A 15,825-nucleotide genomic window follows, 5' to 3' on the forward strand; every position below is an offset into this window, starting at 1 on the left:
GATTGCTTTGAAACACACAACAATAAAGAGAATTAAAAAGTTGAGTACTTATGGTTTTCTTTTGTTCCAAAAATCTCTCTCTCCTCAGGTTTCTTTTATTTGCCTTGTACTTGTTTGGGACGTAATTGGGATCGTGGGTCAAATCCAACCTTCATTACCAAAACGCCATGCTGCAATCATTTTCGTTTCAGGAGTATGAATCAGAGTACAGATTTTAGGCATGGGGTGGCACTGGTTGTATAAAATGTAAGAAACGTCCAATGAGAGAGTGGATAAGTTTTTAAGTCCAATTTCAACGGGATATTCTCAACAAAATTTAATGTGGAAACTAGCTTGATTCCACAGAGAATATTTTGATTTTTTTCTTTTTTTTAATATAAAAGATATCTGCGTTGATTCTCATGTTGGAAATATTCATGAAGATGGGCCAACCTATTGATATACAGGGTGACATCATTTACAACCCTAGGACCCTAGGGAACCATAACGATTTCATCTTAACATATTCTTTAAAATAATAATAATAATAATAATAAACCCTAAATATTCTTGAACGATCATTTATTTGAAATACTTCTTGGCCTGATTTGGATGCTCATTTGCTATACAAATACGATCATTTGCCAGAAACCTAATAACAAATATTCATTAATTTGAAAGAACTATATCATCGTTCGAAGAAAACATATCATTATTAGTCGTCGTCTTAAATCAAAACGTGGTTGGTTGTTAGGTTTTTTTTTAGAATGTTTGCTTAATCCACGGTAAATGGGATGTGAAAATTTTCTATTTATAATCAAATAAATTATAAGGATAAGGAAATAGTAATAAACAAAAATAACAATAAATAAAAAGATACCTATAATAAGGAGACAAATATCTAAATATTATATATATGGTAAACTATAATTTGGCACTAAATATTCTTAATACTTTTCTATTTGACCGACGTTGGTATTTGTTTAAAACTATTACTTTTTGATATCTCTAGGTAGTCTACATCGACTAATTAAGAATAAGATCGTAAATTTATAAGTAAATACATCGTTTTCAAAAACCAAAATCAGTTTATCTTCCAAATGAACCATTGCTAACATAATCATGATACTATAGCTGGCTGTTGGACTTTGAACGTTCTTAGAGAACATAGAAATAAAATATGAGGGATCTTGAGATATTTTTTTCAAATCTAAATATCTCAAATTACTTTTCCTATTCTTTATTCACAACTTTAAATATATTAAAATAAAATACAATGAACATATATGCAAATTCAATCTTTTGTTGGATTTCAAATAGCTAAGTTCCGACAAAGCTACTTTTTTTTTTTCTTTTTCGAAATATTGACATTTGTGTAAGTTTAGTGTTGGAATGATCTATTCACGTAATTAACCCGAAAAACATTTTGGTAAGTGGGTCTAACTTTTTAAAGTTGAAATTATAAGTGTCTTAAAAGTTTCACAATGGTAGAGAACTAAAATAGGAAGAGTGACCCAAAATGTTATCCTTTCTTAGGCAAAGAAAAAGAAAGAAGGAAATGCTCAACTTTCAATTATCAATTGTTTGAAACTTTACCTAAGATACCCACATTGGAACTTTTATTATCCTCCATAAGTTGTAGATATTCTAATTCCAAAAGTTGGAAAATATTTTAAGGATTTATCCAATGAATTGATAAGAAAATGAGAAAGGGAATAGGGCAAGAAAGATGAATTGTCAATGTCAAGGAAGAGAAATGGTGCATTAAGAACACCCACTTGGGGCACCAAAAGGGAGTTAGATATAAATATAACATAGCATTGTCTGTCAAATGATAGTGTAAGTTGGCAATGAAAAGGGGTTGAGAGACCACATGGGGAAGGGAATTCATGCTATGCTATGCTATCCTATCATTTGTCTTCAATTACAACATTTAATCGAATACCAAAACATTTTTTCAACGCCAACATTGTTTGGTTGGCTCTAATTATAGCCATATATAATCCTTGCCCGACAAATTATGGACCCAAAAGAAGGATAATATATCTAAATAACGTGTAGTTTTCATTTAGTTTACAAAACAATTTATTTTGTTTGAAAATTGATCGATATCAATTAAACTTATAATAACCAAAAATTAGAAAAAGAAATATATAATATATTAATTATAAAAATAAGAAAAGTTGTTCCACATGGATGGAGAAAGTTGGAAGTTGGACTCTAATATAAAAGGTGGTTCCTTGCCTTAGTCACAACCGTTGCTCACTTTCATCACATTTAGAGAATCCATATTTTTACCGTGGCTAGTCTGATTTGGGCTAATATGTTCAAACTCTCCTACATTTTCGACTTTTTGGGAGTCTTGTTTATGATATTTTTGAAGGCGTTTGAGTTCAAATGACTACTATTTAGCCAATTTAAATTATTTGGAGCTAAGTTTATTTTATTTTAGGTAATTATTTAAGTCAATTCCTATAATAGAATTCTAATTATGACGGTAAGACTCCATGAATGAAATTGGATTTCAATGAGGAACTTTAAGCTAGCATGAAAAGAGTGTACTGACTTCAACTCTTAGGCCAACTAAGTAAGTGGATAACATTGATTTTGTTGGATGACTTATATGATGTATGAATGATATGTGTTATGTGGACCCGATACGTGTCATATTTTATGATTATTTGACGTGTATGTTATGTTTACGCGATGATATAAGTTATGTTATGATGCAAGGTGTGCTATGTTATAAGTTATACTATGAGATGATTATGCTATGTTATAGAGCTATGTTGTGATATCAATGTTGTATGGTGGATGAAGCTCCATATGTCAGCTACGTTAACTATGTTAACATGTTCACTCTATGTCTATGAGACATTAGTAAGTCAGGTATATTAATAATGAAATATATGACAAGTAATACATAGTATGTCTCATAGTGACACCATGTCATGAAAATAATGGAGGTATGAGTCTACATCATAAGTATATGTTAGGAGGACCTCATGCATCTTAAATGTCATTTGCATTAAGATATTTTCCCGTTATGGTTAGTATGAATGTGTCCACTACGATATAATGTACACCAAGATATTATGCACAATTCTTTCCCTCCTTGACTTCCGATAGCGTGAGTGTATCCTAGCCCGGTAGATAGGCCTAGGGTGTATGTATATAAGTCCGTTTGGTGGGTCCATATACGTGTGCATGGACCGCGTGTAGAAAAGTACTATACATCCAATTTTGTCTGAAATGGAAAGTAGAGGTCAAGGTCATGATGTTCTACGAAGGAATAGATCCTACCATGATTACATGTGATTGCATTTTATAAGCTCAATAGTGGGGCTACTTATCAAGTATCTTTTAAGTACTCAAACTTCATACTACTTTTTCAAGTAAAGATAAGACACCTGTGTATAGATGTGACGTCACTATATAGGCCACAAAAACATAATGAGGATAGTTGCATTTTCTGTTCAAGTTGTAGCCGGTTAGATTAGGGTGTTTTCATTATTTGAAATTATTGTTATTTCATTTTCGATAGTCCATTGATGTTTACTTTTATCTTAAGTGAATTTGTGAGCGTTCAAGTCTATCTCATTATTTACATGTGAATATTTCTAAACGAATTCCGTCACATGTTAGATATGTCCGCATGTAGTAGTGTCGTTATTTTAAGTAGCAAAAATAGAGTCTATTTTTCTATTAAAAACAGGGTCGCCACCAAATGCATGTGTGTGACGCCTCAATAAACTTTTGTAAGTGAATAATTTAGACCTTGCATTTAAAAAATTGCTATCAATTCTTATATGCTTTAACTTCTTCAAATGCCAATTAATAAAATGAGTGACTTTTTGCTTTCCCTTGTCCCTTTATTTTTCTCTACAATTTGAAAATATGTGTGTGTGACGCCTCTATTTTCCTATTAAAAATAGGGTCGTTACCAAATGCATGACGTGTCTAATGCGTGGTGAGAAACATCCATTTAAAATATTTCATAAAAGGAGTCGTAGACTTAACATTCAAAACAAATACCTTAAAATAACATAGATATAGCAAGGTGGAAAATAAATTTCATAAATTAAAGAAGATAAACAAAGCCTTGAACTAACCTAAAGCTACTAAACAGACATAAATATGACTATCTAACACTAGTTTCATGGTATTCATCATGACGTCGTCATCCGTACATGGTTACCTTACTTTTACTTGAAAGAAAAAAAAATTAAAAAAGAATAGCACATGGCTTGAGTATTTTAAAAAATAGTTAGTAAGTAATCCTACCGTTGAGGTCGAAAAATGCAAACACATGCGATATGATGGGGTATATCCTTTTAAAAATAACATGACATGGCCTTAGGCAGTTTTCCACTATGGACAGGTTGGATGTGTAGTACTTCCTCACACATGACTTACGTAAGCGCAACTTGGCTCATCATGCAGGCTGGAGTACCACCTGGACCTGATTCGTCGAGCTAGCACTCGTTAATGGACTACCAAATACTATGTAGGAAAAGGGTCACATAACATCATGGTGAGCATAAATGTCGTAAGTACGTGTTTATACTAATCATAACGGGGAAGTATTCTGATGCATATGACACACAAAAATGCATGAGGTCCCTATAGCTTAAAATCATGGCATAAATTTATTATGCAAGTCAAACCTCCATTCATTTATAAAATAACGGGTCTAAGAATCATGCATTCATAATTCCTATCTAATCTTTCATACATAGCTTAATGATGTGGGATATGGAGGTTTAAGCATTATCGATCATCAACATCATAACAGAGTTCTATAGCATGTCATAGTCACTCTATAGCACAGCTTATAAACATGACATAACATCATGTAGCATGACAGTATAACATAGTATAGCATAGCACAACATAACATAACACAGCAATACAATCATAATTATGCACGTCTAGCAGCCACGGAACACATATCATCATACATCATATCATTCGTCCAACCAAACAAACAGTGGAGCCACTTACATGATTGGTCTAAACCGGAGTTACTAAATATTCCTAAAGCTGACCTAAATAACGAGCTTAGTTTACCTAAAAGTATCAAACAACCATATTTTTTAGCTCAAAATAATTTAAATTGAGCAAATATAGATCATACTAATCTTAAATACTCAAAAAAAAAAAATGTTACAAAAAACTCCCTAAGGGTCGAAAAGGTAGGACACGAGGTACACATAATCACCCTTGGCACAAATAGCCCACCATCTATCGATTGGAGAAACCGTATGCTGGCCCCACTATTAACTGATTCAAAATCTTGTCTAAACTAGGGTTCCTCTATTGGAAATCAATAACCCGCTATTAGACTATAGGTTGGATTGTCAATCAAACCAACTGTGCAACAACTCCCTCCACTACTACCGTTATTCCTAGCTCAAAATCTGCTTACACTCGTGACTCTCTATTAATTATAGCCAAGGAGTGGGTTGTCTTTCAGCTTCAGACATTGACGATTACATTTGATTTTTCGGAGTGGTATTGAATGTTTATATCATAATCCTTTATCAACTCTAACTTCCTCATTTGTCTCATTTTCAATTCCTTTTGGGTCAAGAAATACTTAAATTTCTTGTAGTCAATATAGATCTAAGTCTTTTCTCGAGACAGGTAGTGTCACCAGATTTTAAGTGCAAACACCACCACAGCTAGCTCTAAATCATGAGTGGGTTAATTTTTCTCATAGTCCTTCAAATGATTGGATGCATAAGTAATAACTTTTTCATATTACATTAGTACACATCCTAGCCCTTTCTTAGGGTCATCACTATAAATGACATTTCCTTATGAGCTCTCTGGACGGTGAGAATTGGGTATGACACTAACCTTTGTTTTAAATCTTGAAAGCTTGTTTCACACGTGTCACTCCATATAAATAGGGTGCCCTTCTTGGTCAACTGCGTGAGCGGTGAAGCTATCTTAGCAAAATTCTGAACAAAACGCTGATAGTATCTTGCCAACCTCAGGAAATTGTATACCTCAATAACTGTAGTTGGGCGATTCCACATGGTGACAAATTTTACCTTAGTAAGTTCTACCAAAACTCCATCCTTCAGTACCACGTATCTTAAGAACGAGATCTAACATAACCAAAATTCGCACTTGGAGAACTTAACATACAACTTGTTCTCCCTCATTTTCATTAGGACTTTCCCTCAAGCATGTTGGAAGGGCTTGTGTTGATCTGTGGAGATAGTCTTCACTCTTAAAAAGTGTGGAGTAGATAACGTGACCATGTTGCAGGTGATGTAAGGGAATGTTAGGGTCATCCAAGGTGAACCTAGAGAATGGGTCATTATAAATGATATCATAGTGATACCTCTTCTAGTAAGATGTGGTTGGGGGACGAACCAAAGTGGAAGTTGGTGTGCATGTGTGTAACAGCTCAAGCCCACCGCTAGCAAATATTATCTGCTTTGGCCAGTTACGTATCACCTTCAGCCTCACGATTTTAAAACGCGTCTATTAAGGAGAGGTTTTCACACTCTTATAAGGAATGCTTCATTTTCTTCTCCAACTGATGTGGGATCTCACAATGTGACACCCGAGTAAAGGAGAGGTACATGAATGAATTGAACCATATCTGATGAGAGCGATGCTAAGGATAATATGGATAAGATGACTAAGAAATGCTAAAAAGAAATTATAGTTACTATCTATATCAACAATGTGCACCTTCCTTTTCGGCTTTTCAATCATAGTAACTTCTTGAATAAACATGTTTTGTTAGGTAGCATGTGAGTGAAGACAAATTTTGCTAAAAGAAATTTGTGTTTGTTTATGAGGATAGTCTTTACTCATAGAAGTAAGAAACAATGTGATCATGTCGTAGGGGATCTGGGAAAATGTTCCGGTCATAAAGTATTGAATCTAAATTTTGAATGCAAATTATAAATTGAATCATCAAATGAAAGTGATATGGTGTTTGTTCAATTTGAATGACATCAACTAATTCTGAGTCTTAAAAATTTATGGTTGATTTTTTCTTTTTTTTCTTTTGTAATCTTAATAACTTATTGATGAATTAATGGATGAAGAAATATTTGATCATTTTCGTGAATAAGCGTCCTCTCTAGAACTACTACTAAATTGGTAGAGGAAAATAGAAGAATAAAAAAATGGTACATTTAATCTAATATTTGAAGAAGCTTACATTTGGTTTAGGGTTTTAATTGATACAACTTTAATTATTTTTAAATAAAATTTAAAGTGAATTTATATGTAGGTAAAATTTTAAAATTTTAATTAATACAATTATTAGTTTACCGTTTAAATGCCATTTCAAAATTTAAAAATAAAAATTGATTTTTTAAATTAAATATTAACTAAATAAGATTTTTCAAATTAATGTAGGTCCGAATCAAAGATTTAAATCTTTCATTTACATTTATTAGACTAAAAAAAGGTAAGAGTGCATTGAATAAACTTTGATTGATGAGAATAATGAAACTTTTGAAGGATTAATGCTTCAATTAAAATTAAGAAGTGAAAGATTGAAAGGACTAAAAATGATATAAAAAAAAAATATAAAAAAAAAATAATAATAAAAAAAGTGTCCCACCAAAACTAAGGAGCTTAATAGAAGCAAGCCTCAAAATGAGTGACGTAGAGGGCTCCAAGTTTATGTTGTGTTGACCAGAATCAGCATGGGACAGACATTTGTATGAGTCCCAAAAGCACCAATTTGCAAAAGGCAAGGCCCCTTGTTCTTTGCTAAAAAGGAAGAAGGATACCACAAAAACATACCCTACACCACACTCTTCTGGGTCAACTTTAAGGTGCATCCAAACTTTAATTCTCATCACTGATTTTTTTTTCTTCATAATTCAACAAAGTATTGATAATTAATTGAGATTTGATGAATTTTAAATCATAAAGTCCTATAATAAAAGTGATATGAAAGAAATGGACATGGGGAGGCCCACCACAACCTAATTCGATGTAAAATGATAAAGCATCCACAATAATATGTATGGAGTAGGGCAGTGTGTATGGGGTCACCCAAAATTCATATTAATTTTGAAATCGACCATTAACCATTTGTTTTGAGTTTGTCCAAGCTACGAGCTCATTTTTAAATGTAGGTGGTTGGAGGCTGTTTGTTTGGAAGTTATGTTGGAAAACTATTTTCTATTTTTTTTAAAATAATTTTTTTTTCTTTTTTTGGTAATTTAGTCCCTCGAAAACAAAAACTATTTGGTTCTAGTTGTTATACAACGATCGATTGGTTGATAGATTAATGATGTGATGTAATACTCGAGCTAAGAAGGTATAAGCTTTCTTATTTTTCCTTTTTATCTTCATATGGATGAAATTTGTCAAGGGTATATAATAGAAGATAAATATGCTTAAAATATACCTAAATAGTGAGAAAAAAAAGTCAAAGTCAAAGTCAAAGTCAATATTCAAGATTGGAAATTGGAGAGAAGTGTAAGAACGATGAGTTTTAAGATTTTACCCCAACTTTGAATGCGTTTATCTTTTTCCGCATTTCAATAGAAAATCAATTTTGTTGGATTTCTAGATTGAAACTCTTCTAACTTAGTAGATGAGCCATGTTGAATCGAATTCCATAAAAAATATATATAAAAGTTGTAGAAATTACAAATAGATGTGTTATCACATTCGAAATTCAGAATTTGAGAGAAGTTTGTGGAAATGAAACGCAAGCATGTTGAACCAGGCTCGAACACATGTACAATCAACAAAGGGGAAGGTATGTCTCGGCTCTATGTTAATTTTAAGAACAAAAGGTTGGCTCCGTGTTAATTGTAAGAATAAGTTGAAAATGTGAGATGAGAATCTAACCCAAGATCATGAGGTGAAAGACCATGCGAGGGCGACATTAGAGAGGGAAAAAATTACACTGGCTTAAATTCGAACTCAGGTGTGACCTTAACTATACAAAAGACCAACGTGGCAGTCACACATGACAACTATGTGTCTGACCTCCTTACTTGCACGTGAAGACACAAAGAGTGTGTTATTTTTCCCATTCTACCTCTGTTTAACCGTTTCCACTCTGATTTTGATACAAGTCTATTATAACTTGAATATGCTTAGTTAGAGAACTTTTTTGAAGATTTGGACCATCAAGCAAGCTAGAAGCAAGAGCGGATCAGGCATGCACAACCATGTAAGTAGCCAATTAGATTCCTTTTGACCATTACTTATAGGGATCACTAGAATATACTAGCATGTGAGCATGATTTGCCATATATAGCTAAAAAAATGCATGTTTATGGCGTTAGATTGAGCTAAAATGATAAGCGAGATGTCTACAAATATTTGAAATGTACTTTAAGAATGTTTGATTAATCCACCCCACCATAGGTGTGAAAGTTGTCTTATTTATAATCAAATAAATTACAATGATATGAAAATAGTAATAAATGGAAATAACAATAAATGGAAAGATGCATATGGTAATAGATATTTACCTTATAATAAAATATCAAATATGATATACATGGTATACTATAATTTATTAGTAAATATCCTTAACATACCTTGAATGAGATTTGTGAACTTTTTGTTGTATGAGATGCTTTCGCTATTCTAGATACTCTATATTAAGAATGAGAATTGTACACCAAGTAATTGATCACGTTATCTCCCTATTTGAGCATGCATAATATTATTGGAATAAGAATAGGGCGCTAGAAATAGAACCTTTTTACGATGACTTAAGTTACAATATCTCCAGTAAATCGAGCACCCCAAAATCGAGAGCGATGATAAAAAGTCTAGACCCTAATGCTCCAATAACAAAAGTTATCCTAAGAACCTAGCTAACCTCCTATCTTGTTTGATACACCATTAGTTGTATCAGCAACCTAGGTGATATTGAGTGTGAATGATGAAATTTTATCATGCCTACTCGTAGTGTGAATGATGCGATTTAAGTCTTCATCTCCTATCTTGTTTGATACACCATTAGTTGTATCAGCAACCTAGGTGGGACCTAGAAAGTTGACTAGATAGGGCGTTTGAGTTGTAAAGGACAATGGTGGTTTGTATAGAGGGTTGTCCATTAAGTTTATGTAGAGATATTGAGAGAGAGAGAGAGGTGGGATAGTGTTAGGAGTGTCCACATTGTAAGCGTATTTGAAGTGTGTTTTAAATGCTAAAGGTAAAAGAGAAGGGTGGGGGAGGCAATAATTGAAAGGGGGGAAGGAGGAGGGGGAATGGGTAAGTACAAAAGGAAAGAAAGAAAGAGGAGGAAGTGGGGGCCCAAAAGAAGAAAGAGAAGAGAGGTGCACGTGGGGCAGAGATAAAGCCTGCCATTTTGACCAAAAATCTCCTTCTGCTCTCTGCTTTGTGGCCGACAGCAGAATTTGTAGCTTGCATTTTTAGCTTCTCTGTCTCTCTCCCCTTCTCACACTCTTCTTCACCCACTCTCTCTCTCCCTCTCTCTCTCTCTCTCTCTCTGTTTTCGAATCTTCACATCATATCTCGAATAGCCCATCAAGATGTTTCGTAGTTATATATAATACAAAAGGACGAAAGAAAAGGTTGAGTTAGTTAATGACACTTAAAAATTTATGTTGAATTTGAAGGGGATGGATTCAGAAATTGTTTCGTAATTATAATGCCCTAATAGCCTATCAAGATTTTCCAACATTTTCAAATAGGGTTGGAATATTCAAGTAAATACTATCAATATACGATTATAATAATTGGTAAGAACTATATCAAATGTCCATCCCAAACCTTACTTTTTCTCCTTTGTCCAAGTCTGTCACAAACTTGATTCCAACATAAGCATCCTAGTGTGTATGGCTTAGCACTGCATCAGTCCATAATGATTCTATTTTGCTAATGCATTTTTTTTTTCTTTTTTTTTATAAATACAAATTAATTATTGACCTAATTAACTAAGTTCTGGCTCGTTGTTTGTTAGAAATGACCTTATATCAGGCTAAGAACTAAACCAACTTGAATAATAAGTAACAATATGAGCCACAACCACTATTGACAAAGATGAATTTGATGAATTCGATAATGAGCGACATATAAGGAGGGCACCACTAAAGGACAAGAACAATCAAATCTTACAAAATATCCAAGGATTGAATATCATTATGGCATAATTTCTAGAGATTCTCAATCACCCAAATCTAATCCAAAAAGCTTTCTCAAAGAATTTTGTTGATTATTGTAACAGATAAAAAAAAGGATTAAAACAGTCAACCCTTCCTAAAAATCTCGCGATTTTCAGTGAGGGTAGCCACGAGATATCCGCACGGTTCAGCCCACATTACTTTCTTTTTAAAACCGACCTCAACCCTACTTTGCCCACTTACCTTCTAAGAACATGAGAACATCAAGAGAGTGAGTATGACTCGACCCATCCGACGACTTGCGTGCGCTCCCCTACACATGTGTGACATGTGTCCTCCCACTGTCTCAATCGACTCTAGCGGCTAAAAATCACTTATTCGACTCGGGTCTCAAATTTTTTACACTGTTTTCTAGGTTTTGGACCCTCTAGGAGTTGATTTTGATCTTATTTAAGGCAATTAAGATTAGTTTAAGTTTCGTTTATTCAATTTAAGTAGGGTAAGTTGTAGGGCTTGCTAAAAGAATTAAGAGGATATTGTTAATATGGTGGAGTACCCGCACATAGGTTGACACAAATTTCGAGGAACAAATCAAGTCAATCTCAAAATAATAAGATAGAATGCCAACTAAGGCCAACCAAGTAAGTGGTCCTACTATTGGCTCGATCGAAAAACTTGTTTTATGTATGATGACACGTGCCCAGTGACCCCTGCACATGTCCATGTATATTGATATGATGTGTTATGATGATGTAGTATGTTATGATGATGTGATATGCTATGATCTTACGATGTTGTGATGATGTGATGTACTATGGAGCTATGATACGTTATGATTTAGATCTAGTATACTATGATGACATGACATGATGATATCTCATGTTACGATGATATGCATGTATGAAATGCTATGTTGCATTATGATATGACATGCTATGACATGAATGATAACAAAGAGTTTTTTTGATGTACAAACCCTAAGTAATATTATGTATGATCAATGTACGAAAACTTATGTATGCATGTTACCTAAGGTAATATGGGAAGAATGTGTGAGGTTGTGCTACATGAATGATTAAGATGAAAAATATAGGACCTCATTCATATTTTATATTCACTTACATCAAGATACTTCCCTTTTTATGAGTACAGATGCATACACTATGATGATGATTATCATGCTTGGTATGATACACGACGGTCGTTGTACCTCCAAACGTCCGACTACAGCCAACTAGCCTGACCATGTAGGCCAAAGGTGATATTTAAAATTAAAATGTTTTCTCAAAATTTAGTGCATTCATGAGCTACTTAAACTTAATTGAATGCAAAAACACGAGAGAATGTTGTGATGTCTTTTGTGTTTTCTTCAATTGTTTTTGCAACAATATTTCACACAAGGATTAAAGGATGACCTCTTAATGAAGGAAAAAGTGATATAAACCCAAACATCTCATACTCAATATGAACCTCTAAAAGAATGTTGTTCAAATTACCACAAGATAAAGTCAACTCATATTCAGTGAAGTCAAATTTCATTAAAGTTGAACTCAAGTTTGAATGAATTTCACATTAAGATAAATCAAATTTCATCTATGTAACAATAATTTTAAGATACTTTAAATGAGATTTCATTTATTCTTAGACGATTATATTCTTATACAATCCCAAGAGTTTGTAAGTTGAGCTTGATCGAACCCTACAATGGTTGGTCGGTTCAAAACTTTTTGCTTTTACCTATTGGGTCAAACTCTAAAAGAGTAAACAAAAAGCCAAGGTGGTCAACTCGTTAAGAGTTCGACCTTGGCGGGTTTGATCAATGTCTCAAGGGGTTGTTCTAGCTTATCTAGTCGAGCCTAGGATTTAACCAATTCTTAGAAAGTCTTGATTAATCCTCAAGCAAAACCAAGTTTAGAGAGGAGAGAAGGTCTAGAGTTGGGTAGTGATCAACTCTGTAGCACTTGAAAGGTCACGTTGACCCTAAAGGGGAGGGAGTTGGTGATTGTTTCATAATTATCACGTCCTTATACTCTAACTTGAGCGCGGGAGTGGAGTAGCTTAGCGCTTCATTGGTTTCTGTGATTCTATCTTGTAGCCACCTCCTCATTTTTTATAATCCTAAATTGAATACTTAATTTGATTCGATTCTTCTTCCTCTTTTATTTTATTTTATTTCTTCTTTTCTTGTTATATATTATTCATCTTTATATTTCCATCTTTAAATAAAATTAAATTGAGCATTCCATTCGTGATAATTAAGCTAACTAGAATACAAATTTTATGATGTATTTCAACATTTTTACCTTATTAAAACTTGACTCATAGGGTTAAAATATTACATTGAATAATTCCATAATATCATTATAGAGGAAGTTATTGCACGTTAGTCGGCTAGCGTTTTTCATTTATCATAACTCAAGAGTAAGAGATTTTCAATTTGCACCGTTGTAAAGTTGACTTTTCCTCCTTAGTTAAGATTAATATACACTTGTTGGGTCTTCTACCAATTTTCACAAATGAGAGTGTTAAATTGTAGGTTTAATTATACTTATCATAACACATTAGCCTAGATTATTGTGTTAATCAGTGAATTAGTATTTTTGTTAGTTGTAACGTATCGTATCTTATAATGGAAAACAAAATCGTGAAGATGGATTCATTAGGTGGGTCAAAATTTGTCATCAAATCAAGCTTAAAAGCTAGAAATTTTTTAGAGCTTAGTTTTGTGAAAATCGTTACTACAATCTTTTAAGTACTAATAAGTTGTTCATTCTCATTAAATTTTATGGAAAAGTTTATCGAAAGAGAAAGAACGAAACATTTTGGAGCAAGCGTATTAGTTTGATTCTTTTTGAATGGTTAAGGACATTCAAACATCACTTTAATGTTTTCCATCCAAACTTAATAATAAGAATATTTTTTATGTTTTTGGAATGTTGGGTGTGCTTTTATAACTTTTGATAATTCACGGATATTAACGAAATAAAATTTTAGCGAGGGGAAAGTTTTTTTAAATATTTTTTTAAACTTTTTATTAAAACAAAATTGATAGTGTAGACGTATTTTTTAAGATTTAGCCAAAATAAAATACTATTTTTTTATTATTAAACAAAAGGATAATTTTGATATTAAAAAAAGGCAAACTCAGGGGGAGAGAGAATCCCATTTCCGAAGGGGTAAAAATCACAAGGTACAAAACGGAATAGTGTTGGGAGTGGGGTCATGACGACTGTACACGTGGCACACGTGAATGCCTGTTGGCTTCCAATAAATCCCGGGCCCCTGCAATGCGAGTTTTGACCACTAAATTAAATAATAATAATAATAATAATAATTATTATTATTATTATAAAAAATAAGGGAAAAAAAAAAGAAAAAAAAAAAAGAAAAAGAAAAGAGGGCGTGTTTGGATGATCTCATTTTGAATTCACGGGAGTTGGGTATTAGATTCCCAACGCTGCTAAAGACACAAAATTCCACAGCCACAGGGAGTGCGATAGCGATTTGCCAAACAACGCCTTTGGGTTTATTATTAAATTAATAAAACCAAAACCCTAAACCCATTCTCTAACGCCTTCTTTTTCAAACTAGTTTCATAATTTTTTTTTTTTTATTTTAATTTCAAATTTTAGATAGACGGAAGCAAAATATGAGATACAAACCAGAAACACTATTTGCAAAGAGGTTAATTAAATTATTAAAAAATAGTAATAATAAAATGAATTATATTTGCAAGTTTGTGGGAAAAAGAATGATGAATGTCTAGTTTTAAATGATTAAGAAACCTACTTTGACCCAATCTAAGTGCCTCCCTTTCTCTTTTTTCCTTTATTTCATACCAAATTATTAAACCCAACAATTTTCCTTTGGGGTTTTGAATCATCATCATCATCAACATCAAAAGCTTCTTCCTTTGCCAGAATTCTGTCTCTGAAACAAGAGAGAGAGAGTAGAGAGAGAAGATTGTGTGTAAAGTACTAAACCCATAATCAAGGCAATATGTGGTGAGTTTGATGGAGGCCAATGTCATCAAAACCCATAAGAAATTCATCTTATAAGAAATTCATCTTAGAGACAAAGAGAGATGAAATCAAAAAGTGGAAGCTTCCTTTGATGGCATTAAATTTACACATCTTATAGACCCAAAACAAGGCCAAATCTAACCAAAAAAAAAAAAAAAAAAAAAAAANAAATCTGTAACAACAAAATCTCTGGTTCTATTTACACTCCACAAAATTAAATGAAATGAAACTCCTAAATCCGTTCTTCTAATCATGCCAACAGAGAAGCATGACAACACACCTTCTAATAATATAAAGCTTAGCCCTTTGCTCTCTAAGAACTCCTCCAAATCCTCTACTCGGAGACGAAATCCTTCTCTTGGAGCTTCCGCTGCCGTTCAAGCTCATCTTCATGTTTGCTTCTTCTTCTTCTTCTTCTTGTTCTGAAATGGGTTTGTGTCTGAAGGCGTTTGGGGGAAATGGGTTGTGTTCTTATACCAAAAGAAGGGGAGGGCGAGGCATGGGCCATCCAACCCCTGTGCCTCTGTCCCCTAAACCCACCAGACAACTCCCATTTTCACAGACCCCACTTCCCAATTCCCCACAAGCCCCCCCTCCCCTCCCCCTATATATTAACTTAACTATATATTATTATCTTCCCTCTCTCTCTCTCTCTCTCTCTCTCTCTCTCTCTCTCTCTCTCTCTAGATGTGTCATTCTCTCTTCTTTATTGCTTGTGTAGGCAT

At 33.3% G+C, this 15,825-nt stretch overlaps 1 protein-coding gene across 1 annotated transcript; it reads right to left on the reverse strand.

Moving 5' to 3' along the window:
- Positions 1-15,106: 15,106 nt before the first annotated feature.
- On the reverse strand, positions 15,107-15,588 carry LOC111810443. The gene has a single exon (XM_023697152.1). The coding sequence runs from the start codon at positions 15,491-15,493 to the stop codon at positions 15,347-15,349; it is 147 nt and encodes a 48-aa protein (XP_023552920.1). The 5' UTR covers positions 15,494-15,588; the 3' UTR covers positions 15,107-15,346.
- Between the last annotated feature and the right edge of the window lie 237 nt (positions 15,589-15,825).

The sequence above is a fragment of the Cucurbita pepo genome, chromosome LG01 (genome assembly GCF_002806865.2).
Source record: "Cucurbita pepo subsp. pepo cultivar mu-cu-16 chromosome LG01, ASM280686v2, whole genome shotgun sequence".
Taxonomy (NCBI): Eukaryota; Viridiplantae; Streptophyta; class Magnoliopsida; order Cucurbitales; family Cucurbitaceae; genus Cucurbita; species Cucurbita pepo.